Genomic DNA, 26,676 nt, shown 5'->3' with positions numbered 1-26,676 from the left:
GCAGCAGGAACAAGCCTTGGAGCCAGGGACACCTGAGTTCAGCTTGGGCAAGATGTGAGATGTCTCAGCCATTGCTGATGCCTTCCATGGCCCCAGCCCATGCACTGGGACTGGCTGAACTTGACCCAGGGGTGGCAGCTGGGACAGCCTCTGGCAGGAAATGTGGAGCTGTCCTGAGTGCAGGTTTGGCACAAAAGGAATGCTGTGCAAATGGGACTTCCAGCAGAGCACGATGCCAAAGACACAGCTCTGTGCCTGGAGACAGGGAGAGGTGAGAGCCCTTCCAGCCACAGCTCCCCCACTTGGGAGCTGAGCTCCTTTCACACAATGAGAGACATCAACCAGGCATCAGATGTTTTAAAATGTGACCCAAAGCAGGTTTACCTTGTGCCCAGCAGCCAGGAAGGCTGGACTGAAACCACAGAGGAGCCCATCAGCCTCTGTGCTCCAACCCCCTGCTCTGCATCGCTGAGCCCTCACCTGGACTGGGCATTCCCAGGGATCCAAGCAGAGTGCAAGGGGCATCAAAGCCACACCAGGGCCTCCAGGCAGGAAATGAAACCAGGGAAGCTCTGAGGAGGGAAGTGGGCACTGCAAGAGGTTTGGGATTGCACAAGACAAACCTTGTGCGTGCTGGTGAGGAGCAGGATCTGAGGGGTGCTGTGGGGCACAGGCAGCACCACAGCACTCACTCATCACGGGCTCAGAAGTGTGCTGTGGGATGGGTTTGGCTCCTCATGGCTTGGAGGGATGATGTGCTTGGCACAGCTCTCCAGGGGTACCCGGGGCTCCCAAGGCAGGGAGAATTCCTTCCCTGGCTGTTACATCTGCTGGCTGAAAAAATCATTGCCAAAATTTACAAAGGAACACCTTCCTCCATCCTGGGGGCTCCTGCACCCGTTCCTTCTTTGTATCAGTCCTTGACAACAGCAGGCAGTGCCCACTGTCACTGGTGGGTAAAATGTGTCTGCAAGGACAGAACTACTGCAGTGGATGTGAGTCTGCAGGCTGGGAGCAACAAGAGGAGTGATTTATGGTGACAGAAAAGCCACAAATTGGGAAGAAGCACCGTGCAATGGGAAAATCAGCTGAATTTCAAGGGAGAGGCAGGAAGCCGATTTCATTGCCCTGCAATTGCCAGCTCCAAGCAGGAGACACTTGGAGCAGCTACTGCCCAGTGGCCTGGGTACCAAAAGCCAGAAGACACCCCCACAAACCACCACTCAAAAGCCACAAAGTGCCAGAGAAGAGCTGGACCTTGGACCTGCAGTGACTGTCAGCTGGAGGAGGAATGCAAACACTGATTACAGCCCACATCTGTGGCCAGGGAGAAAGGGAATGCTTCCCAAACAAATCATCCCTCCTGGCTGCATGAGGAAGAGGAGGGTCAGATCCCTTCCCAGTGCCAAGGCCAGCAATCAGGCTAATCATCAAACACACAGCAATGCTCTGTACTCCAGCACTCTCCACTCACCATCCCATTTTCACTGCAGTCAGTCCCTGATGCCTCATGAGATTAATAAACAAACAACTAAATCAATACAGTCATCTCAATCCCTGCAGGCCACAGGCTGTGAACAACACAACTTCTGCCTGAAAGAAGTATCAGTGTGGAAGAGATGCTCCCAGGAGGGAAGTCCAGCACCCCAGCTCCCAGCTGTCCAAAAATGAACACACACACAGGGGAATGGTTGAGCAGTGCCCTGGCAAACAGATACTGAGCAGGTCCTCTCTTCCTACAGCTTCCCTATGGTTTCCTCAAGCATTCCCAGAAAGCCTGACCCTCCCTAAACCCAGGCACTGAAGGAGTATTTTCATTCTTTGTGACAGGCTGGGAAATAATCTGAGTTTATTGACTCGACAAGGGGGCTGCTCTGCACACATCAGGGTCTGATGGGCTGAGGGCCTGGGGCTCTCCAGCCCTGGCAGCAGGGAACCTCAGCAGGAGCTCTGCTGAGAGAGCAGTGTCTATGAGAATGAAAGTAAATTAGGTCTGAACAAGATTAACAGGGATTTAATTGAACTATGTGAACTGGAACTCCAGTCACGAGCTACTTATCAGTCTGTCTCAAGGGATTGTGCTGCTGGCTCTGGGGGAGCACAGGGATGCATTGTGAGCGTGGGACAGCTCCAGGGGACAGCTCCAGGGGACAGCCACGGCCACAGCTCTGCAGAGGAGCATGGCCAGAGAGGCAGAGCCAGGGGAAAGAACTCCCAATCCCAGCCACGTTTCTTCAGAGCTGAGGCATGTCCTGCTGAGGGACAGGAGCTCTGGGACACACACCAGCAGAGGAAATCCAGCCCTCAGCCAGCTCCTGGCTTTGGGTGGCAGAGCAAGGTGTGGCTGCAGAGGTGCTGCCTACTGGCAGGAACCTGGAGACAGACCTTTGAAAACCTCCCCTTCAATAAAATTGACTTAATGAGGTCTTCAGCTCCCTTTGGGATGTTAATTACAAAACAGCCTGGAGAAAAGTGCTTGGGAATTAAAGGAGTCACCACACTAGTCCTTCTCTGCTTGGGTTTTCTGGTGAGAGAACCAGCAGACACTTGCCAGAGCCTGGCTACCACATTGGTCTCACTGCAGCCAAGAGGAGCCACCAGACAGCCCCATGCTCCAGCCATGCAAACTCCTGAAAATCCCTTTTACCAGCCTACTGAATCCCCACCTAATCCCCTGCTTGCATTGTTAACAAATTATGCCTTTATTTGGGCTACTTTTGTGGGGGCTCTTAGAGCCAAAAACCTCTCATGGGGGGGGGCAAATTGATTTAGTCACTGGCTGGTTTTTTCCCTCCTTCCAGGAAGGTGAAGCAGTGTTAGGAAATAGTTTGCTACTTCCAAGTCAAACACAGATACGGATGCACACATGCCTGACAGTATTAACTAACCAATTTCTCACAGATTAAAGGATCTGAAAGGATTTCCCTTAATGGATCATTTTAATGAATAGGTTATTTATGTCCCTGTGTTTCTATAGTCTGGGAGTTCTGGGAGCTTTCACAGTCAATGTGAGGGAACAGGCAGCACAACTTTAAACACAGATTTTTTTTATAACAAAGATTCTGATGGCATTTATTACACATTTCAGGATAAACTAAAATACATGGGTTATTGGTAATCTCTACATACTGTAAGTTCAGCAAACAAGAGCATTCAAATAGGTATAAAGCTGTCAGGAACAGATGGGGAATTTATCTCATCCCTCTTCCCCCCAACAAAACCAAACCCCAACATCCATGATTTCTACTGAGCAATGAGTGAGCCAGCCTGCAAACAGCTGGATGTGGACACTGATAGCAGATGATATTTCAGGTAACAGCCACACAGTGCCCACTGCTAACTGGTTCTGGGCTGCAGAAGTGACTCTGTGTTTTGGATAACGTGTGTCCTGTGATTCCATTAAAGCATTAACCCCCTGCTTTAGGTAACCTGCAGAAAGCTGGAATTTACATAAAACCATTCTCATGTATTAAAATGGAAAGAGTGATCTGCAGAACCTACTCAGGACTCTTCTTTGCCCTGCAGATCAGAGACAGAGCACAGGTCCACCATGGAAACTCATGGCACAACACTGTTCTTTGTTATTTGCGTGGGAACTTTTTGTAATCTTTCTTTGTACTGAGAACTTAAAGCAACTTTAGAGTCCTTGTGTCTCCCATGCTTTGTTCTGTCCTCCTGGTACTGCCTTCATGTAGCTAAAAAAAAATAAAATTAAAAAGCAGAATTTAAAGCAGAACTCCAAGGTGGATTTTAAGAAGTGCACCTTGGTGCCAGCATTCTGGCTAAGAGCATCAGAGAGCCTGGAGCAGGGAAGTCAGAGCCACTGGTTCTGGGATCCATCTGTCACCCCACCAACAGCAAGAGCGAGCAGAGGACGTGGCTGTCCTCAGCACTGATGGTTTCTGTAAATGTGCTGTTCACCTGCTGTCAAACAACACACACCTGGCTCACCAGGCATTTGTGACTCCAGGATGGAAGTCTGTGTATGCAAAGAGGATCACAGACTTGCAGCCCTGCCAGGGAGAACCCTTCCTTCAAAGCCACTCTGAACCCTGGGTGCGCCTCAGAGAGCAGGTTCTCCTCCCATTGACTCACTCCTGATCAAACAAACCAAGATGTGAGCTGGCATCAGGAAGCTCGAGCTGCTCCGCAGAGACTCCGTGCCTACGTCACCACCTATCTCCTTGCAGTCCTGTCTAGCCACATTTAAATCAGTCCTGGACTGTCCCTGGGCTGGAGAGCAGAGCCTGAAGGAACTCAGTGTCTGTGTCCCCTGCCATGCTGTCATGGTACACAGCTGGCCTGCCACCCCTGGGATGTTGAAATACCTCCTCTCTCAGGCTGAGAAGGAATTCACCCTCAGGAGGAATTCAGCCAGAGGAGAGGGAGCAGGCCGTGGCAGGGAAGGCTGGAGGGACCTGCAAGGGCAGTGATGCCCAGCTGTGCTGAAAGAGGGGCCATGGTCAGGCTCAGGCAGCTGGCAGGAGGGTTATCCATGGCACAGAGAGGCAGTGCAGGCTGATACACCACCAGTGCACCAGCCCCAGGCTCCCACCTCAGCAGCCCTTCTCCAGCAGCAGTGCCTGGTCTTCCCAAGTCTCCAAGGACAACTCCCCTAGCATGGCCATTAAATTCTGCACCTTCCAGAGTCAAATTGTTTCCTGATTCTTGTAGTCATTGCAATCCCCACCACAGCCTCAGTTCCCTGCAATGTACCTGCTTTCAAAGGTGGGAATAGAAAGGAAGAGTGCATGGGTGGGGAACGAGGCAGCGACGCTGGGAAATGAAAGCTTTCATCTCCAGCAGTCTGGAATCTGGTGAGTTATTACCTAAAGAATTAAAGAATATGACAAAGGCATTATGATTAAGCCATAAAATGCAGCTATGTATTTCAGACTAGATGACAACAGAGATGAATACAAAGCTGTGTAGTGTGGCATTCTTGATCCATTTGATCCCTCTGCCTTCAAAAAACACAACACAAACTGGTATCCAAAGCAGCAAACCCATGCTCCACTTTCCAGAGGGACTTCACTACAAATCCCAGCCAGCACGGAGGAGCCAGGCCAACAGCCCTCTTTACCCACCAGAACTGGAAGAAGTCACTATAATGGTGACATCAATCAAGTCAAATGAAGTCCTGGATATGAGAAGTTCTCTTTGCTTATAAGAAATCTATGGCAGAACCCCAACCCTTCCACTCTTCTAAATTTCTTCTCCCTTGCCCCTGAAAAGTAAAAGATGGCAATGCCAGAAAACCATTAAGAGAGTTAGTTGCCTTTGATGCTGTCTCTGAGGAAGCACGATTACAGGTGGTTATTTGGTCTTGGGAGGCTCATCAGTCACACCTCTATCGTTTCTTTTTGGTTTCCTTCTTTGGTTTCTTGCTTATCTGTGGAGCAGTTGCCTTTGGCTTCTTCACCGGCTCAGAATTCTTAGGCTCAAAACTGTCTGAGTCCTACAAGAATCAATTAAGAAACAGTCAGTAACTATTTTTTTACCATTTGCTAACAGGTTGCTTTGGGGATTCAAGTATAAGCCAGAGGAAACAAGTGCTGGGTATCTCTGTTGGAACACATTGATGTCAAACTGAGGCCACATTTAATGAGACTTGAGCAGCATCATCTCTGCTCCTTCTGCATGTGCTTTTTGATGAGTGTGAGTTTCTGCACAGAAACAGATTGTTACCAGAGATGCCATTAAAAGCTTAAATATATAAAACAGGCTTTGGAGAAGAAAAGCTTTGAAGGCAAGAAGAAAATCAACACTAAATGAAAACTATTTGAATTAGGAAAAGATAACATATAATCACCAGGATGCATGGAAACAGACAGCAGGCATTTCTGCCAAACATTAATCACTATCACGTGCAAGACAAACAAATATTCCCCAAAGCAGCAGTAAGAATATAAAGTTCAGAGCCTCTAAAATCCAAGGAGGGAATTGCAGGCAAAGCTTTCTTCACCTGGACTAACAAAATACTGAGATGTGATGCTTGTTTCCTTCAGAGAAGATGAGAGATAATATTGCAGCCATGGGAAATAAAATCTAGTTATCTTGTGAAAACACAAGGGAACAGCGCCAGTCTCCTCTGAGAAAGCACACACATGCAGATTGCCTCCTTTCATTAAATGCATTTGAGTATAAATATTGCTTTAGCATCTTGGGTTCTCTCAGCCTGAGTGTGCCAACTGGAAAAGGACACAGAAAAAATGGCTGAGCAAGACGTGCGAGTTCCAGGCTTCCAAGGCAGAATTCCAGATAATGGAGGGGGAGGCAGCATCTGACAGTGTCCTTTTAATCAAAGAGCTTGGTTCAAAGTCTCTCAAGTTACTGGGCTATTACAGCTCACATCTGTGTGGCTTTCCAAGGAAGGAGACTTGGCTGGCTTTCCAAAGCTGTGATCAGTGCACAGGGAGCTGGTTGTTACTCAGAGATGCAGAATGCTGCTGCCATAACGTGAACACTGCTGCCTTCTAATGTCCAAACTTCAAAGTTTGAGGCTCCAAGACAGCAAGTTCCCCAATATCCTACCCAGACTCAAGCATCATTCTCAGGATCTGGAGGGGCAGCCTATGGTGTTTATGGCTTTGTAAACAAGTCATATGGGCACATCAAAAGCAAAGTTTATATATGGAAAAAATAAAAACTAGAGTATGCAAACATCAAGGCATACTACAGATGTAAGCAGTAAAAGATCCTTGAGCCTTATTTTAATTGGGGCTGGTCTCCAGTTTCCTACTCCAAAGCTCTCACTCTTTCCAACTTTCAAGAATGGGGTTACCTGGTATTTCTCAAAAATTTACTGGGGAAATGATGGGCTCTGACAGATAGGTGCTGGTGGCTGCAGAGTAACAGTGCAAAGGTTGGACTCAATGATCTTCAAGGTCTTTTCCAACCTGAATGATTCTAAGATTCTAAGACTTGCAATGCCACTGCATGGTGTCCAGCAACTGCCTGTTCCCATGGCAGGACAAGCAGGAGGGAGCATGGCCCATGGCAGGACAGCATCACATCACACCAGCAGTTAAAGGTGGAAAAATTGGGTCATAACTTCATCCTTCACTCTGTACCTCTTCCTGAGGCATTCCCTTCCCCCAAGAGGTTGAAAATTTCCAGGCTTCCTCCACACAGGAGGGAGCAAACATGGAAATAAAGAGTCTGAAAACAAAACTCCATGCTGAGTTGTTACTGAAAATACACCATCAACATCTGTATCAAAGAACCAAACTTGCAGCCTGATCACCTTGTAGCACTGAAATACCTGTCCCCAGCACCAAAGACATTTTTCTCTTAAATGAAAAAAGCCAGGCAGATGCAGGACATCCCTCAGTCTTGAGGAACAGCTCACCTCAACTTCAGCTTCACCTCAACCTTTCCCTTTCAACTTCTCCTGTGCCAACTGCATCAAAGGACCCTTGGGCACTGGATGGGATGTCAGTGCTGAAAACTGCTTTCCTCACCTTTAGGATATACTAGAAATTTCACCTGCATCTTGCTTCCAAAAATCACCCACAAACTCAAGCCCAGAGTAATTTCCTGAAGGCAGGTCCTGCCAGGGGATGTCCTGCCTGGCAATTAATGAAGCAAATCAGCAGGATGACAATATGGGTTGGGACAAAGCTTTCTCTTGCAGCCAGGAACTGCACATGCATTTAGCACCCTGTCAGTGCTTCAGGTTGCTTTTTTCACTGATATTAAGAGAGATCCTGACTTTCCTATCTGGTGGTAAATCACAAGACAGAAGCTGGAGATGGGAAAGCCAGAGGGAAGGAAGGAGAATGAACAATGAAACTGTCACCAATCCCAGGGGCAGCTGTGTCTCCATTAGCTACTCCACATTCCCTCCCATCCTGTTTGCTCTGACTCTGCCCATTTATATCACTATTAAAGAGCACTACTTACTGTCTTGTGGGACTTGGACACGGGCAGGATGATGGCAAGCACACAGATCAGCTGGAAAATGGCTCCAAAGAAGAGTCCATAGCGGAGCACATTCTCCATGAAGGTGGGCTCAGGGATCTCAGGTGGGGAGAAATCCAACTCTGCAGCCATTGTCAGTGCACCCTGCTCCTCTACTGCTCTCAAGAAGACTGGTTACTGCAAGGGAGAAAATACACAGCAATTTTTGGCATCATCCTTTCTGCCATTGCTTCCTGTTATCCAAAAATGAGACTCCCTCATGGAGTTTTGAAGATACTCTTGATCTACTGGAGCAGTAACAGAAAGGAAAAGGAAAGCTGTGTTTAATTGGGGTGTTTGTCTTTTGTCACCTGCCTACAAAAATAGCACTCAGCTCCTGGTATTAGACCATTTCCGGGTGAGGAGCAGACAAAATATGAACCATGTTCATGAAACAATAAGGGAAAAGCTTAACAAGCAAGAATACATTTCTTCCTGAAGTTGATCACACATGCAAGGTGATTATTACTTATCTTTACCTATATTGTCTCTGTGGTCACAGCCTCATTGTTTTAGATGCTGTGCAAACCCAACTACTTAAACCTCACAGAAGCAGAGCTGCTGAAGGCAGAGGAACAAGCTATGTGTATAAATTTAAGTGTGGCTTCAGTGGTTACACAAAGCCCCATACAAGTTAAAACAGTCACAGGTAGTTTGTGGCAGAGTTAAATATTGATCTCCTGGGTCCCAGGCTTCTCAGCCATGAGCCCATCCTTCCTTCCTCCCTTTATCTTTTGCTAATGGAGTTGTCAATTTGTTCTATGAATGAGTAATGGCTTTTCACAACCAGGGAGAACTCTCTGCCAGAACTGCTAGAGTAAGCCTCAGGAAGTCCCCAAAGGGAAATCCAATTAGTCTGAGATGCCATCACACTCAGCTGTGATTAGTGCCCACTCGGTTTTCCTGACCTGGATGATCCCAGTGTGCATTCCCTGGATCAGCACTGCTCACTGAGAGTCACAGTTCTCTGTACCACTGAAGCCTGGTGTGACTGAGCTTGTAGGCTGAGTTTGCCTCCTAGGAATTCTCTCCAAAGCAGGAGAGATCTCTGCATTTCTCAGGCTGGGAGGAGGTTGTTACAATCTGCAGATGTGACCCAGTCCAGAAGGATGGTAAACGTGGCAAATCCCAGCAAATTAATAATTGATAAATTTGAGAATCAACTCAATGCCATTGCACAAGAGGCAACTATCACTTGGTGATACACTAAAGAGAGAGGTATATAAATTAGAAAAAAAATTATTTTGTTTTCATTCAGATGAAATACAGAATGTTATTTTGAATTTTAAGACAGGAGAACATTTCCAACTGCACAGACTGCCAGCCACTGGAATGGAGAGGCTGTGGAATCCCTGGTGATTCAGAAGAGCAGATCAGATAAGCTCTGGCCTGGGATGGGTGTGGGTATATACAATTCTGCCTTTGACCCAGGAGATAAGAATAGGTGACCTCTCGAGGTCCTGTCCAGGTCTGTACTTCATTGAAAGAAAATGTTTCAAATTCTGACTCAATCTCAGCCAGCAAGGGCTGTGTGGGACTGTACATGAAGCCAGGACACACAGTGACCCACCCAGGCACAGCCAGACCCAAAGCTGCTCAATGCTCTGAACAAAGCCTGCATGCATGTGGCTCATCCCAATTGCTTCTGCCTTTGAAATCACCCCTCCCAACCCACTAAGGCAGCAGTTCCTAAGCAAGACACAGAATCCCCTCTGAGCTGCACTTATCTCATCTGGGTATCTTTTGAAAACATTGTTGTTGCCTGCCCCTGGCCCCTGTCCTCAAACACAGCAGGAAGGGAAGTTCTTTCATTCCTCACCTGGAGTTTTCTCAGGACAAACTCCTGCTGATAACCCCAGTTCACCACCTGAAACACAACACACAGAGATAAACAGGAAAAGGAAACACATACAATGAAACAAAAAAATCTCTGTCCTCATCTTCTACAACCCTCCCCTCCTTTTCCCTCTTCTAGCTCACCTCCCCTGAGGGCATTAGTAGTTCTCTAACAAATCCAGGTGCCATGACCAGCACCAAGAGCTCTCCAACAGCTGCCACCACCATTTGAATCAATATCCCATGAAACATGGTCAGAAAAACCTGGCATTGTGCTCCAACTAATTACAGCAGTGTCCTTGCTTGCTCAGGCAACCCATGCTCCAACCACTGATTTTCCTGCCATCACTGGAGCCCAACTCTGAGCAACATTCCTCAGTTTTAAAAAACTCCAGTGGTTCACAGGGTGCCCAAAGCCTCTGCCTTGCACCTAAACCAACAGGTCTGGGTGCTGGAGCCTTCCTCCCTGTTCCCAAAAGGCTCAGTTTCACCACTTTTTCCTCAGATAACATCTCTTCTTCCCCACAGGTTGCCAGCTGCCTTTCACCTCACACCACCTCACCATTAAAGCAGCTCTCCCTAAATTGCATTTGAAGATCAATGCTCCTCTGTCAGACCCTGAGAGGAAGCTGTCCTTGCCCCTCCCAGTTTATTCCCGAGGTCTGGTACCCAGTGAGCAGCTGCAGGAGGGGAGGCTCCCTCCTCTCCCCACAGCACCAGCCAGGGCTCCGGGGCTGCAGCTCCTGCTCTGCTCAGTGACAGCACCAAGGGGCATGTGGCTGCTCCCCAGGGCTCAGGACCAGCCCCGAGACAAAAAACCAACTTATTTCCAGGATCAGGGCCGGGCACCAGCCAGGGGAGACCAAACCTTTCTTCCTGCTGCACTGTGTTTGCCAGCTGATGTTTTCGCCTGGCACTACAGAAACAACGGGCAGAGGGCAAAGCCTCGGGAGCAGCTCAAGTAACAGGTGTTAGTGTACTCTTGGAGATAAAGCACAGGGAAAGACCCCGTCAGAGGACGAGGCAAAAAAAGCCCAGGTTGGGATTTTCAAACGGCTTAGGAGGTGTGGGGATGGAGCCCGGGCAATTCCCACCGCTGCTCCTGTCCGCAGCGCTGAATGCCGCCCGAGGGGCAGCGGGCGACAAGGGCCGGGGCTGGGCCAGGAGCAGCCCCGGGCGGGGGCACCGCGTCCTCCTCCCTCGTCCCCCATCCCTCCATCCCTCTATCCCTCCATCCCCCATCCCTCCATCCCCCATCCCTCCGTCCCCCATCCCTCCTCCCTCCGTCCCTGCCGGGCCAGCCCCAGCGCGGTCCCCCGGCTCTGCGCTCGCCTCCCGGGGCGGTGCTGCAGCCTCCTCGGCAGCCCCGGCACGGCCCCGCTCACCGCCCGCTCCGCTCCGCGCCGCCCCGGAACGGCTTCCCGGCCGCTGGAAGCGCTTCCGCCCCGCCCCGGCACAGCCCCGGCACAGCCCCGGCAACCGAGCGTGACAGCCATCCCGGCAACAGCCCCGGCAACCACCCCTGGCAACCATCCGTAGCAACCGTCCCAGAAACCATTCCAACAGCCATCCCAGAAACCATCCCAGCAACCACCCCTAGCAACCGCTCCTAGCAACCACCCTTGGCAACCATCCCAGCACCCATCCCAACAACCATCCCTAGCAACCATCCCAGCACCCATCCCAACAACCATCCCTAGCAACCGTCCCAGCACCCATCCCGGCAGCCATCCCAACAACCGTCCCAGCAAACACCCTTGACAACCATCCCAGCACCCATCCCTAGCAACCATCCCATCAACCGCCCCAGCAACCATCCTTGGCAACCATCCAAGCAACCATCCCTAGCACTCGCCCTAGCAACCACCCCGGCAACTGTGCCTAGCAACCATCCCTAGCAATCATCCCAGCAACCATCCCAACAACCACCCCAGCAACCACCCCGGCAACCATCCTAGCAACAATCCTTGGCAACCATCCCAACAACCACCCCTAGCAACCACCCCAGAAACCATCCCAACAACCATCCCAGAAACCACCCCTGGCAACTGTGCCTAGCAACCATGCCAGCAACCATGCCAGCAACCCCCCCAGAGCTGCCCCCTGCTGCCCCCAGCACCCACTGTGCCCTGCCTTCTGAGGGCACCTAAGGGTGACAGGGCCTGGGGGCAGTGGGGGTTTGGGGGCTCCATTGCCGTGTTCCTCCAGCCCCCTGGGGTCAGTCAGCTCCGTGGTCCGTGGGCCATTCCAGCCCTGGGAGCCTGTGGGTGCCCAGCCCCGGTGGTCACAGAATCCCTGAATCAGCTGGAAAGGATCCCTGAGCTCACCAATCTGACCTACAGCCCAACACCGCCTGGCACCCAAACCAGAGCACTGAGTGCCATGTCCAGACTTTCCTTAAACACCTCCCTCCCTGGGCAGCCCATTCCAATGCCTAATCACCCTTTCTGTGAAGAAATTCCTCCTGATGTCCAACCTAAACCTCCCCTGCTGCAGCTTGAGGCTGTGTCCTCTCATCCTGGCTGGGTGCTCATGGCAGAAGCACCCCAGACCTTCACACCTCAGGCTTTATGTACTAAATTTATTTACTGATTTATGTACTCACCCCCTAAATCCCTGGGAGGGTTTTAATCCCACCACCAATTATGTGGCCTTCCAGTCCTGGTGGGTTTCCCTTTATCCACAAGGTTTTAATCTGCTCCCTTGACATACTCTGGCAGGATCAATTAGGATGTGATTCTGGCTTTGCTCTTGACAGGGACTTTATTTTTAATGTCCAGTTTCTGGCTCTGAACTGGAGACGTCTCCATAAGATGAGCTACAAAGGGGGAAGTGCCTTGGACTCTGTTTTGCTTGTTTGTGGTATTTAAGGAATCTGATTTGTTTTGCCCTTTTCCTAACCCTAAACTATCAGAAGTGCCAGGTTGGTTTTTCTGCAGAGCTTTATTACCAGAGAGCCTAAATACTTTGGGGAAAACCTAATCAGTTCTTATCTACTGAGGAAGCAAGGTATGGCATTTGTAATAAAAGGATTTTCTAGGCTGTTACCAAGCATTTGGATTAAGTGGATATTGATGATAACAATTTCAAAGATTTTTAGCAATTGGATTAGATAATCCTTCATGGTTTTTAGTGCAGAAGACATTACAGACAAGTGGAGAACACTGCTGCATGAGTGGCAGAAGCCAGAGACATTCATACACAGAAACTCTTCTGGCATAATAATCCTAAGAGAAAATTACTCTTAAATGGAACTTCTCCTGCCCCTGGTGAGTGACTAAGGGATAATGTCAGAGCTCAGGAAAGCAGTAAATTCTGCCCTTTCACCTTCTTACCTCCCAAACTCTAAATGTTTGGTATGAAGAAAAAACCACTAAGAAGGAAGAAATGATTATTGAAAATGTCAGGAGGGATCTTATCAGAACGGATTAACAGACAGATTAAATTCTTCCCAGTGTTACCAGTGCACTGAATGTGCTGGTGCTGCTGCCCACACAGCTTCTCACAGACTCCAGTCTTCACAGATGGAGCTTGCAGGAAAAAGGGAAAAGACCCTTGTTACTGGATATTTTATTATTTTTCTTCTCTCCCCACAGAAAGGGCATTACTCACTCCAAGCAGAATTAGGCAGGTGAAGTTTTTGGGCAGCTCCTGCCCCTTCTCTCCCCCTCTATTTCCCCCCAAGGCCACCAAACCCTCGAGGCCAGGAGTGCGCCAGGCTGGGAGCCACAGGCAGGAGGTGCCATCAGCCACTGTGGCTCCCCACCTTCCACAGCACCACACTGACCCATCCTTGCACCTGCCTGGGAAATGACAAAAAAGAGAAGCTATTTATTTTAAAAAGGGGAAGATTTCCCCAAAGCCTACCGGATGCAAGTGGGTTTCAAAGCTAAAATTGAACAATTCAACAAGTGGACAAGGCAATTTTGTTGGTACTCTGTTCTAAGAAGTGACAGTGCTCAAACAAGAAGTCTTTCTTCAAATCAAGTAATCCTTGGCTTTTTAAAGTTATTTCTAAATTTCTTCTTTGTGCTATTTCCTGCTTGTCTTTGCTGTGAGGCTTCTTTATTACCACTCACTGTACGTGTGATCCTTGTGCTCCAAGGTCTTGTCTTCCTCAGGTTGCACATTCGTATTCAGCCAGGAAAAAAAAAAAATACTCACAACTGCTCTCATTTCTCATCCCTTACTGGAAACACAGCCTTCCTCATTCCCCATAAAGCACATTTTGCCTTCTCGATGCCAGTAACATCTCACTTTTATTCAGGTTTTTATCAGAGGCTTTTCAAAGGATTGAAGCTGCCTCTCCCTGTTCACTGATCCTGGCTGTAACATGTTGTAACCTTCTAGCCAAGGCTCCTTTCCAAACTGAAATGAGAGTGGTAAGACCAAAGACGAGCTCCTTAATTACTGACATTCACTGCTGGCATCTCAGCTCTGTCTGCCACGGCTGGAGGAGGAAGGAGATGGTATTTAGAGAGCCAGAAATTCAGGAATCAGTAACTCTCAAGCCTATAGCTGAGTGCAACGTGCTGATGCCTGGCTGCAACTCCTGGCAGCTCACTTGGGCGATGCTGAAATGCTCCAGAGCTCTGCCAGGAAATGAACAGAGGCAGAGAGGTACAGGCTCTTTAAATGGATCCCACCTGCAGAGCCCATCAGGCCTCCTGACAGATGCACATCTCACAGGCTGCTGCCACTTGCTCTGTTGGACAGGCTCAGGGACAGCTCATGTCTGAAGATTAAGCAGGCTTTTCAAGCAGGCTTTTAACACCACCAGACAGCACTTCTTGCACATTCTGAATTTCTGATTTATTTAGTCTGTTTTTAATCTGATCCCCTGCTTCAGACTCATTCTCAGAGTGCAAACAGTGCTCTCATCCAGAGCGTCTCCTTCCTTGAGATTATTTTGATAAATGTTTGTATTGGGCTTCCTACCAATTTGAATTCCTCCAGGAAAAATTCTCCTCAGGAACTCTATTGATGTTCAAAGGGTTGAGTCTGGAGGATCTGAAGATCCAAGTCTCAACAATTTATCCTTCCAAGAAGAAGAAACCAAATCTTGTATAATTTTCTAATGGCAAGTCTCACCACACCCACTGGGTTGGAGTTTTGGATTTTTTGTTTCTTCCTTAGAAGGAACTGGTATCACAGGCTAAATCTTGTCTTTCTCATCTCATTTAAGTTTGCTTGCCTTCCACAGAAATGACACGATTTTTACAAAGAACTTAGAAATGAAAGTTAATGTGAACACAGCAGTAATAAATGCTGCAATTAAATTATTATGAATTTATTATAATGTGCCTGAGTTCTGCCACTTAAACCAAAATGGGTTCCATCCTACCTCTATGGTGGCAAACCCAGGCAAAAACCATAACTTTTACTCTTAGGCAGTTCTGTTTAATTCGCCATTAGGGCATTTGCCACAAGTTAGTCACCACCCACCTCACCTCAAGTAAAAACAAACCAGAGGGAACAGCTCTGTCCCCAGGGCTCTCTTGGAAGTGGCAGAGGGTGGAGAAGCCACCCTGTGTGACATTTTGGAGAAGTGCAGAACAGCTTTTGACAGCTGAGAACACAGGATGGTTTTTTGCCATTCAATGAGCTCTGTCAGTAGTTTCAGCCCCACAAGGCTGGACCCCATTTCCCACACTGCTCAGCCTACCTGAAGCTGTTAGATCATGCACCTGGAATACACAGGGGTCATTTTTAAAGCATGGCATGGAGACCGAGGGAGGTAAAGCTGAGAGGAAATCAATACTGGGAAATTGCTTCAGGATCCTCACTCTGTGTCTTTTGTCAGCAAAGGATGGGCACTGAAATAAGAGTAGCTGGCATGTGCTTAACCCAGGGGCTGTGGGGAGGGTGAGTCTGCTTGGATGTGACTGAAATCCAGCAGGTCCAGGTGCTGAAGTGGCAGGTTGTTGCCACGTTCCTCTTCACAGAGAAAAGCAAGGCACCATTCTTCCCAAGAATATTTCTGGGTTTCACATTCTTTGAACATCAGAGAAAGGAAACACAATTCTTATCTCATTTGCTGTGCCTGTGTTTGTGCAAAAGAAGAATGCCATATGGAGATTGTTTACCCAAAGTGATGGGGTTTTGTTTCCTTGCCCTGTCAGGGCCCAGGGTGTGTGTGTGTGTGTGTGTGTGTGTGTGTGTGTGTGTGTGTGTGTGTGAGGACTGTCCGACAGTCATGAGATGAGGGCAGTTCTGTGCAGTTGTAAGCAGAGATGAGTGCTTGGCAGATTCAGTTTAGATGTAATGTAATAGGTATAATATAGTATAATAAAGTAATTAATTAGCCTTCTGATATCCATGGAGTCCTCCTCATCATTCCTCTCCAATGTTGGGGAGTGTTTTTTGATCTGATAGCAGCTCGTACCTGGCTGCAGATCCCATCACCTGCACTGGTGTGGGCTTGGGTTCAGAGGGCAAGCTGAGAGTTCCCCACTGCTCCCTGTGGACATGGGGATCTGTGGGAGGCAGTGAGTGTCACAAACCTCTGGTCTGGGAGCCTGTGAATGCTGACACAGCACTTGCTGTGGTAGGGAGGAGAGATGGGGAGAAGCTGGGAAGGTTCTAGGGGCAAACTGAGAGATACTCTAAAGAGAAAAAGCTGTTCATTTTGCAAATCAGATTTGTCATCTGTTGTGCCAAATGGTTATTGATACTAACCCTAAGGTGAAATTCCTGTGAGGAATGTTGTCACAGGCAGCATGTTTAGACTTTGAATGCCACTGATGGTCCTGGGGCAGCTCTGGGGCTGTGGGGAGCACAGAGCTGCTGTGAGCCCCCTTGGCACGGGCAGGGGGCACCAGCTCTACGTGTGTGACAGCCCTACTGGAAAAATGGCCATGAGAACAGAGCCTGCCAGCTCCAGCACACACTGCAACACCAGCAGGGATGGATGCAAAACTGCCTCCAAACAGCTCTGTGACAGTCTGCAGCATCTTCCTCCTGGCAGCAGTGGGGATCACATTTCTGCATCACTATTTCTGCTGCAGAAGCAGCTGCACGAGCCAGAGGGAGAGCCTGTGGAGCCTGGTGGAGAAGCTCCAAAAATGACTTTTCTGGGTCCTGGGAAGACAGGAAGGTTTTGTTTGAAGCTGGGACAGGAAATCCCAGGGACAGAAACGCTGCTCTGTTTATGCTGTTGCAGAACTCCTGAGCTGGATGCACCCAACAGAGCCTCGAGGGTTTTTAGAAATTTCTGCTGCCTCCTTCAATTAACCCAAAGCCATTGTTTTGGGTCTTGCTGGGTCCAGCTGTGCATGGCAGGAACCCAACCTGGGCAGCACAAGGAAAGCCCTGGGATGATGGAGCTTTATGGAGCCTTCTGTGAAAGCAGCTCACTTGAGATGTGAACACGGACCACAGCTCTCCTCACCCAGGCTGGGCAGCAGGCAGCTATAAACAAGTCAGTTGTAGACTGATTCTCCTTGATCTACTGAGAGAAATATTGCCTGGTATCAAATGCAGCTCTGTGTAAGGCCAGGGGCAGCTGGATGGAGAATCAGCTCAAGACCAGGCTAGAAGATAATACCTTGAAATAGCACTGGCTCTTGACTGGTTTAACAGCTTGATCTGATTCATCTGTTCAGCCAGTGCAGCACCAAGACAGTGGAAGAAAAATAAGTCATGCTGAAAAATTAGTGCACACATGAGAGAACACAAACAGATCCAAAAAAGCTAACAACAAAAATCCCTTTCCAGTTTGCAGGGACTGCCTGCAGCTGTGTGCACCAGGACAAGGATTTTGGAAAACCTGCTCTGTGCTGCCCAGAAATCCCCATCTCCAGTCTCTCCAGTGGATGAGAGATGACATACCTGCCTGGTTTGCAAGAAGCAATGAGAGGCAATAACAGAGTTAGACCATCACTGGGTGCTTCTGACCCCCTGCACACACAGGCACCCCAGCTGCACCATTCTCCCTAAACCCCTCCCTGCCACCAGCAGCTGTGATGGCACTGTGGTGCCAGGTGAAGGTGTTTGGAGCAGGCAGACGTGTGTCATCTCACCTGCTGAAACTTCTTCCCATCATGGAGTCGTGCAAGCCCTCAGACAGGACGGGCTGCATCCCCATCAATTCTGGGCATTGTAAAGTCAATATGAAAAATCTGGCAGGTGGAGCTCATGCTGGCACCTCATTTTGAGCTCCTCTGAACTGTCCTGGTCTTCTTGGCGTGAAGGCTCTGTGCTGGTTTTAATGGGGCTTTCATGAAGGTTGTTTCTGGAATGAGCACAGCTGGCAGTGATGCAGCACCCCAGGGAACACCCCTGCCTTTGTGCAGAGCACAGGATGGAGCAGGGCTCTCCAGCTGCTCTCTGGGCTCGGCGTGAAGCTGTGAGGTTTGTGAGGGACTGAAGCATGAACTGCCCCCCTGGTGCAGGTGTGAGTAACAAAGGAGAAGGAGGAAAAGGCTGATAATCAAAGAAAGATAAAATAGCAAAAAAAGATCAACCCTCCTGTTCACGCAGTGTGAGAAAGTACTAATGGTTAACTCACTCTCATTGTGGACCAGAAGGAAAAAATGCAATTGCAGAGGAAAAGCGAAGTTTACCTAGCAAAGTGAATTTGTCCTTCACTCTGCCGGATTATTGCTGTTATTTGCTCTTCACTCTTAGAGGGATAAAGAGAAATCGTCGTGCAAATGACCCTGGGCTATGGCACAGCCCTCTCTGCACACACACACACACAGGATGCAAACACTGCCTTTGCAATTGAGGAGGATAATTGATGCTGTGACGCGTGGGAGCCCACAGGAGTCCTGAGGAGCTCAGGTATAAAAGGCAGAGTTGCACCTCCCTGGCAGCCAGAGGACACCGGCGGGTCCGGGAGTGCCCTCCCTGCCGGGCACCGACCCCGCGGGCTCCCGGAGGCAGCGCCCCAGGAGAAGCTGGATTTGCAGCAGGGAAGGAGCTGATCCAGGAAGAGCTGCTTTTCTCCAGGAACGGTAAGTGGGAGCCTCTCTCCGTGCATTTAACAAGATAATGTCTATTTGGAAGTTGGGGACAATTAAATTCTGCTGAAATGCAATCAAAGCTGGCATCAGGAACGAGCTTTACCAGGTGCCTTTGTACCATGCCAAGATTTTTACTAACATGTTTTTGTACCAACTTATAGAATGAAACAACAACTGAGCTACATCATAAATACAAACCAATGGAATTATGCTGTAGATGAGCTTTATAAAACATGTTAGATGATTGCTAGCTGTAGCACAGTTCCTCTCCTTTGCTATGTTGATGTGAGTTTCTTTTTCCCTGGCAAATGAACGGTGTTTTACTCACCCAGCAATGAAACTGTGTTTGAGCCCAGCCAAAGTGTGAGGAGGAACACAACTCTGTGTTACAGGTGATGCAAAGCCAGCCACAACGAGGCACAGGGAGGCACTTAAAAGGATTTCTGCTTTTCTAATGCAGCATTTCAGGGTATGAAAGTTTTGGCTTTGTAGAACAGCAGGCATGGCAAAAGCTTCATTTCATCTACACAGAGGTGTTTTGAAGGCTGCTCAGGTTGAGGTTTCAGAATTGGCCAGAGGCAGATACCCAGCTCTCCAACATCACTGTCACAATGCTGCTGTTCCCACTGCACAGGATGGAACAAAGGATTGCACTTCATCTGCTGGAATGGTGCTAAAGCTCTTCATCTTAAGGGGATTTATTTATTAATCATTTTTTCTCATGCTGCCAGAATGGGAGGGGAAGGTGTCCCTCACCTCAGAGGATTTCGAAGGTGACAATGTTTTGCAGAGCTGTCAAGCTGCCTGCACACAGGGTGACACTTCAATTTCCCAGCTTCTCTTCTGAAATAGCAGACACATCTGGGAAGGGATGTAGAACTTTCATTTCTGATTTATTCCTGAGGGAAAAAGGGAGACAGACATACCCCAAAACCTGGAAGCAGGCTGTAGCTAAGGGAGAGAAGACAAAGCTGGTTAGGGGAAGAAAGACAAAGCCAGAATCAAACAAAAAATAATTGCAAAGAAACTAATAGTAGAGAAATAAAAAAAAGTATCTCAAATGTTCAAAAAGCAATTCTAGAGAAAAAGCCAACATTTAAAGAGAAACCAGAGACAGAAAGAAAGTGGTAATTAGGGCTGTATGCTAGGAGGAGGAAGGGGAAGCAGACAATGTTGGGCTAAGTTTTCATTTACATTGGCACTTAACTTCTCAGCTCACATAGAAGCTTCTCTGATACTGATTAAATCTCCTGGTTGGAACTTTCTATAGATGCTGGTATCCACTGATAGATGCCTTAGATAATTTCCTCTAACTAGAAAGATCTGATTTTCTAGAAGATATTTAGGGAAGAGGCACAGAAGCAGCATGTTTTTGCAAGTTCAAATGAAAAAGTCAAAACCAAAGGGAAGCAGGGGATTTGTTCTAAAAGCAGAAGTCCTGCACATCTATCAAAGTCCCTTGAAGCATTCCTTGGCTCTTTGGGGGGCCAAAGTGATTTGCAGGAGGTAGGAGATGCCACCCATGAGCACGAGGAGCTTTGCAGGAGCTACTGTGCCATTCCCAGGGGAAATGCTGGAGAAGCTGCTGGTCCCATCTGGGAGCACAAGTAACTGGAAACAGAGACTGGATGAGAATGACTGGGTGATAAGGAACCCCATTTCTTAAAGGACACCTTTCCATGTCTGTCTGTCACTAATTCTGTTATTAACTTCCCTGCTGTCAACACCAAACCCACCTGCAAGACCTCAGGTCCTTCATCAGCCTCCCCCTCTCTGCGCTGCCCTGTTCTGTCCAAGCAGAAAAGAGAGCTCACTGATGATGTTTTCCATCAGAGAGCCTTCCTCCCTCTCTCCTCCCCCACGGGTAAAACCCACTGCTTGAAAGTTCACTCGAGCAATCAGCAGTCCAAGCAAACCCTTTCCATCTGAAGCTGCTCCTTTTACAAGGAAGTATCGTTATACATTTGGAAGAGGGTTTTTCTTTTTCCTCCTCTCAGGGAGATCAAACACCTTTCTGGTCTTTTCTTGTGTATAATAAGACAGTGAACAGGGAAACTTTGGTATTTTATAAGTTCCTATCCACATTCTTACAGAATCTTCTTTGAGCAGAAGATCAGTCGCTTTCAATGGAGGCTCAGGAAGAGCAGCATTCACTGAAATCCCTTCCTCCTGCTGTTGCTCGCTTCCAAGGACAAAAGCTCGGCACTCAGCCCCGGCATCCAGCCCCGGGGGAGGGTGACCGGGGCACCCCGGCCTGAGTCATCCTCAGCTCGGCAGCCGGACCTGGGGGAGCTGCTCTCCTCAGCAGCCCTTCCAAAGGACACATTTCAGTCCAGCCCCCTCTCCACTGAAGGAGCAGTCTGTGTTTTGTTCGGCAAACCAAGCTCAGCCTTTGATGGATGGCTTTGCCAGGGGTACCTCTGTGCCAGTGTCACCCCTCTGCCCAGGAGTTTTGTTTGGATTTCCCTGTTTCTCCCCAGCTCTGGACAGCCAGTGAGGCAGCCCAGGCACAGATCTGTGCCCTGCAGGTGTATCTGTGTGAGCAGGTCCCAGGGCTGGCTGCAGAAGGTCCTGTGCAGGTTCCTTTCACATCCCTGCCAAGGGCTGCCCTCACCCAGGTGCTGTGACAGCCCGTGCAGGGGTTCCTGGGCTCACACCAGCCCAAGAGCCTCCTCCAGTGAGGGCTCCCACAGCCTCAAACCCTGACAGAGCAGCAGCTCCAGGGGATCACACACAGCCCCTCTGCCTTGGGAAGCAGCACAGCCTCAGAGGCACATTTCCAGTCCCTTTGTGCTGAGAAACAAGCAGGGGGACTGAGAGCACAAAGGTGGCACTTGGCCTCCCCTCAATGCCCTGACTCCAGCTGCTGTGCATTTTAGGTGACTCCAAGGGGTGGAAGATGCTGGATAAGGTCACCCTGCTCCTGTTCCTGCATTTGGTCACATGCTCCATCTCCTCGCCTCTCTACCCAGCTCTCAGGTAAGTGCTGAGTGCTCTATCCACACTCACCCTGCCTCATCTCTGACCTTGTGCAAAATAAGCAGGTGACACACTGAAGCTGCCAGCACTTCTGAAAGCCAGATGAGCTCTAAATGTGTTTCCAGGCCTATTTCTCTGCCCTGTCTTAATTTTTTGGGTACATTGCTGGCCTAGGGGTGATTTCCAAAGAAGGCAGACACCTGATGGAATATTTCAGCCCAAACAGTTGGGTTTATAATTGAGTGCTGGGGTCTGTAAAGGGAAATCTGGCAATCTCCAGAGCAGGCAGCACCTCCAGCTGATAAAAATTTGTGGCTGCAGGGCATCTGCACTGAAGTCAGAACTGGAGATATTCTAGTACATGAAATCTACAGATACCTATTAATATTTCAAGTATTTCCTTGTTGGGTCTTAGAAGTTGCAATTCTGCTTTGTACCTCTACAACTCAACAGAAGCCCAAAATCGAGCCTTGGCTTCTCTAATGTGGATTTGCAATGTCCCATAGAAAATGCTTCAGCCTTGTGGCAAAGCCATGGCACAATGAGACCAGAAACAGTGGGATTCTGCTCAAGGCTGCTGGGAGCTCAGAGAGGGGGATGTGTGTTTGAGGCAGCTTTACAAACCATCTATAAACCATCACTGCAGGGCAGTTTCCAGCTGGGGAGAGCAACAGGCAGTACTCGTGTTACTGCTAAGATGGGATGAAAAACAGAGAAAGAACAAGCAGGAGAGTAGGGGATGATGGTTAAGCAGACTGAGCCCCAGCTGGCATCTCACAGCGAGCCTGGGGTTTCTCTTGCAGGTTCGGTCCAGGGCCGGTTGCTGGCAAGGCCATGAGCTTCCAGCTGCAGCACAGCAGCTCCCTGCAGAGCCACAGCCCCCTGGCACAGGAGCAGGAGGAGGAGGGGTTGTTAACAGACCCCACTGAGAAAAGGTTTGTACCTCACCTGCCAGCCCTGCTGCTGCAGTGTGCTGGTTACAGTCTCACCCCAGCCCAGGAACAGCTCAGTTAGTTCCAAACCATCATCCCTGTCCAGAGCCACGTCCTGCTGTCCCCACCAGCAAGGACACACTGACAGGGGCAGGCTCACAGGCCCAGGGCTCCTGCAGGGAGCAGAACTTTTCACTGAGCTCTGGGAGTCTATCTGCAGGGATGCTAGAGCCTCTGCTTTCCATCTCTGCCTGGAGACAGAGGATGATTATTTCTGCCTGAAGCACAGAGGACCCATCCTTACAACAGTGACTCCAGCCCAGTGGTTGTGCTTCCCTTACCTGTGGACTTTCTGGAGCTTGGGTCTAACCACAGGCTAGAGATCTGCTGGAGGCTCCTGCCACCCTGTCCCAGACACAGCCCTGCCAGGAGGTGATGGTGCTGCTGCAGAGCACAGGAACAGCCCAGCCCAGCCCTGCCCTTGATATTTCATTTTCCCTGCTGCCTCCATGTCAGGACTGAGCTCCCTCAAACCCTTTTACCCTCCCACACTAATGCAGTCCAACACTACCAGGTGTTTGCTGTGGTTACCTGCCCTGGTATCACCCTGTGACACCTGGGCTGTTCAGTTTTTTGTCACTGACAGCTCACTGAGCACACTGTGCTTCCTTTCCCCAGGATGCAGCGCCACGCTGATGCCATATTCACTGACAACTACAGGAAATTCCTGGGGCAGATTTCAGCCCGAAAATTCCTCCAGACCATCATTGGCAAGAGGCTTGGGTAAGCCCCAGCACCCTGCAGCCCTAGGCTGGGTTTTGCCTGTTGCCCTGGGCAGTGTCTCCCATTCTCCTGGCAGAAGAGCTGCCTTTCACTGCAGCAGAGGCAACGTCTCCTGCTGCTCCCCATCCCAAAGGGCATCCTGCATCCCTACAGTCTTGGATACCCCTAATCACAGCTATCATTAAACAGCCTAATTAATGCTTTCCTCCAAGGCTGTAAGCATCAGATCAGTTGAGAGTTCTGCTGCTATACCAACAGGCAATGCTATTTGCTGGTAATATTTGCAATGATCCTTCACTGGGAGGGAACTGTTATCCCTGGCCTGGTTTGAACACAGAAAACAGCCTCTCCATTACCCTTGGCTACTTAGACTGCCACTAAACAAGACCAACTGGTCAGATGCAAGCCAGCCCAATCCATCTTCTAACAAAGCAGCAAATACAGCGACCAATTCCTTGCTGAAATTAAGCAGAATGGCCTTAGGCTCAGTCCCAGCAGGGTCCCTTTCTGTGCTGAGCCAAACTTTGAGTGAGGGATGAAAAAGCATCTCAGAAACAAAGAGGTTTCTCATCTTCACCAAACAGAAGCAGCGAGAGCAGCCCAGGGGAAGGGGTGCAGGAGCTCCTGAGCAGGCGCCAGTCCGACAGCATCCTGATGGACAGCCAGTACCAGCAGCACATGGTGCTGAGGGACTTCCTGGGAGCCATCCTGCAGAGCCAAAGGTGGGTGGGAATCAGGTCATTCTCTTCTCACTGCACACCCAGATCCTTATTGCTGCCTGCCTGCCACGTGTGAACCTGCTGAATTAAGTGTAGTTTCAGGAACAGTCAGGGAAGGAATAAGGCTGACCTCAGAAGCAGGGTGCAGATAAGAACAGCCTGTCCTGAGCCAGCCTGCACCACACAGCAGCACATCACTGCTGTCTTCTCAGCCTTGTAATCCAGTAAAATAGTAGCAGAAAAGAGAATTTCTCTCTTGATCCCAATGATGCCATCCCTGTCCTCTCCCTTGACAGGCCTCAGGACATTGACAGCAGTGGCCTGGAAGGCTTTCCCAGCTCCCTGGCCAAGCTCATGTAAATACTTCTCCCTTTTCCACCTCCCCGTGCTCTGGTGAGTACCATTCCCTGCTAAATCCTGTGCATAACTCACTGCTGCTGCACTGCTCAAGGTTTGAAAGCTCTCCTTCAGTGGTGCCAGCTCCCACTGCTGCCCATGAGAAAGGTGCTTGCTGCAATTTAAGGGGGGAAAAGGCTCCCAATCAATATTGTCAAGTACCTAAACCCTGCTGGTTTGGACAGACAGAACAGAAGTGCTGTGAAGCTGCATGTGGATGTCAGAACAGGCTTGCAGCAACCCAAAGCAGCCTTGCAAAGCTATCAGAGATGGAGTGCCTGAGGGTCTAGGCCAGGCTCAAGGCAGACAAAAGTCTTTCTCCAGCAGCAGAATCTGTCTCTAGGTCCCTGGGACCTGTCAGGCTTTCCCTGCACTGGAGAGAAAGTTTTACTGTTTTCTGTATCCCTCACTCCTGAAAACAGTCAGCTGGAGCTTGAATTATGCTCCAAGTCTTGCCATTCCTGGGGGAATGAGAGAGAGCAAACCATCCATCCTTGGGAGTACCTTCACTTGATCAGCTGTCCCACAGAAATTAAGCCTGTCCAATCCTGCCAGCACAATACAAAGGGGTGTGGGGAGATCAGTGTGCACACTGAACAAAAGAGGGGCTGGGGAAGAGAGGGAAGATCAGAACTCTACATAAATCACACCTGTAGATTCACCTGGGAGAGCATAATATTCCAGCATCTCTTGCCATGCTTGACTTGGTTACCTTTCCACAGATAAGGTCAGGGAAAACCTCCAAAGGATGAAAAAATGTCTGTGTGTGCTTATGAAGTTTTCTGGTAATTCTCTTTTCCTTCTCTTTCTGTCTAGAATAATTCAGAGCTCATGGACCAAACTGTACAGTGAGCCCTTCATGGCAGTGAAGACACTCCCAGATGTGAGCAGCTGGAAACTGATGCATACACTCCTCAGATCTGATCAAAGGAATGCAGTGCTGAAGCACTACTTAATTTATTCCAGCCTTTACAATTTAACTCCCCTCTTGAAATACTGCTCTGTACTAAATCAGAAAAAAAACCACCTCTGTGGTTTAACCTCAGGCTGCTTTACACAGAGACTAAAACAAGCAACACACTTGTAATCCTGGGGATATTCTGTCTGCTAATTAAGGTTTCAAATCACAAAGTGTGGCAAAATTTCTGCCAAGTCATCTTTCTGTTTGAGGGCCTGATTAATAAATATGAGGCCACCAAAAGGCACCTTTAGGCAACTTATCAAATTGATTACAGCGTTCTCTAAATTGATGCTGATGGCACAACCACACACAGCAGGGATCAGGGTGAGGTGAGAGATGAATCCACACATCTCCCATTCATGGGAAACGCTGTCCAGGGCTGCTGCTGCCTGGCTGCCTGACACAGAATGAACTCTGAAATGCTCAGCTAGGGTTCCTGCTCAGCCTTGAGGAGTTCAAGCTGAAGGTACAGCCCTGCCAGAACTAAAGGAGATCCCTGTGCATCAGATTGGGCTGTCACTGTTTTAACTCAAACCTCCTGTTGAGTGCCATCCCCTGGCTCCGAATCCACCGTGGCTACAGTTACAGCTGTAAATGTTTTAAAAGCAGTAAGTTATTAGCCCAGTGATCTCATACAGCTCCTTGCTCCCTCTCACCCCAATCCCCCTGTTGTTTGTGTAATAGTTATGTCTTCAGAAATGTAAATAACACCGGGATGGGGTCTGCTTTCCCATCAGCAGCAGGAAATAAGAGTCGTTGTAAATAAACCTGTCCAACAGCAGGTCAAGATGGCTCTTTTGTTGAGACCTTCTCTTGGTTCTGGGCCCAGAATGGAAGATGCTCCTCAGAGACAGCTGTCAAGTGCACCAAGGATGACTCAAAACTGGGCTAACGCAGGCACTAGCTCCAGTACCAATAACACCAGGCTGGAAACACAGTGATGTGTAAATGTGTGTTAAGGCATTTGAAATCTTCCCTCCTTGCACTCCAACAATTCCTTGTTAGTCTGCTGTAGTTACCATCACCAGGTGCCATGTTTTAGGATAGCAGCTCCAGTGTGCATGGAAATGATTTCATCCTTGCACCAACTCCCTGCCTGGTACAGCCTGTTCAGGTTTTACAATCCCAGCTCCAGGGAAGTT

General features: G+C 49.0%; 2 protein-coding genes across 4 annotated transcripts; one reads left to right on the top strand and one right to left on the bottom strand.

The window, feature by feature from the left end:
- Positions 1 to 3,042: 3,042 nt before the first annotated feature.
- Positions 3,043 to 11,289, bottom strand: MANBAL (mannosidase beta like). Of its 2 annotated transcripts, none has more exons than XM_064391425.1 (4): positions 11,184 to 11,289; positions 9,782 to 9,829; positions 7,906 to 8,100; positions 3,043 to 5,458 (listed from the first exon to the last, which is right to left on the bottom strand). In XM_064391425.1, the coding sequence occupies exons 3-4, from the start codon at positions 8,053 to 8,055 to the stop codon at positions 5,351 to 5,353; spliced, it is 258 nt and encodes an 85-aa protein (XP_064247495.1). In that variant the 5' UTR covers positions 8,056 to 8,100; positions 9,782 to 9,829; positions 11,184 to 11,289; the 3' UTR covers positions 3,043 to 5,350. The 2 variants fall into 2 exon arrangements, with proteins under 2 accessions (XP_064247495.1, XP_064247496.1); XM_064391426.1 differs by lacking the exon at positions 11,184 to 11,289 and adding an exon at positions 11,131 to 11,155.
- Positions 11,290 to 17,214: 5,925 nt separating this feature from the next.
- Positions 17,215 to 26,618, top strand: GHRH (growth hormone releasing hormone). Of its 2 annotated transcripts, XM_064391738.1 has the most exons (8): positions 17,215 to 18,755; positions 19,157 to 19,233; positions 21,644 to 21,743; positions 22,547 to 22,678; positions 23,354 to 23,458; positions 24,043 to 24,180; positions 24,474 to 24,570; positions 25,390 to 26,618. In XM_064391738.1, exons 3-7 carry the CDS (start codon positions 21,664 to 21,666, stop codon positions 24,535 to 24,537), a joined length of 519 nt encoding a protein of 172 aa, XP_064247808.1. In that variant the 5' UTR covers positions 17,215 to 18,755; positions 19,157 to 19,233; positions 21,644 to 21,663; the 3' UTR covers positions 24,538 to 24,570; positions 25,390 to 26,618. The 2 variants fall into 2 exon arrangements, with proteins under 2 accessions (XP_064247808.1, XP_064247806.1); XM_064391736.1 differs by lacking the exon at positions 19,157 to 19,233 and having other exon boundaries at positions 17,220 to 18,755.
- The last annotated feature ends 58 nt before the right edge of the window (positions 26,619 to 26,676 follow it).

This window comes from Passer domesticus, chromosome 16 (genome assembly GCF_036417665.1).
Source record: "Passer domesticus isolate bPasDom1 chromosome 16, bPasDom1.hap1, whole genome shotgun sequence".
Classification (NCBI taxonomy): Eukaryota; Metazoa; Chordata; class Aves; order Passeriformes; family Passeridae; genus Passer; species Passer domesticus.
Note: the sequence above shows the minus strand (reverse complement) of the source record. Positions and strands in the feature narration are given on the sequence as shown.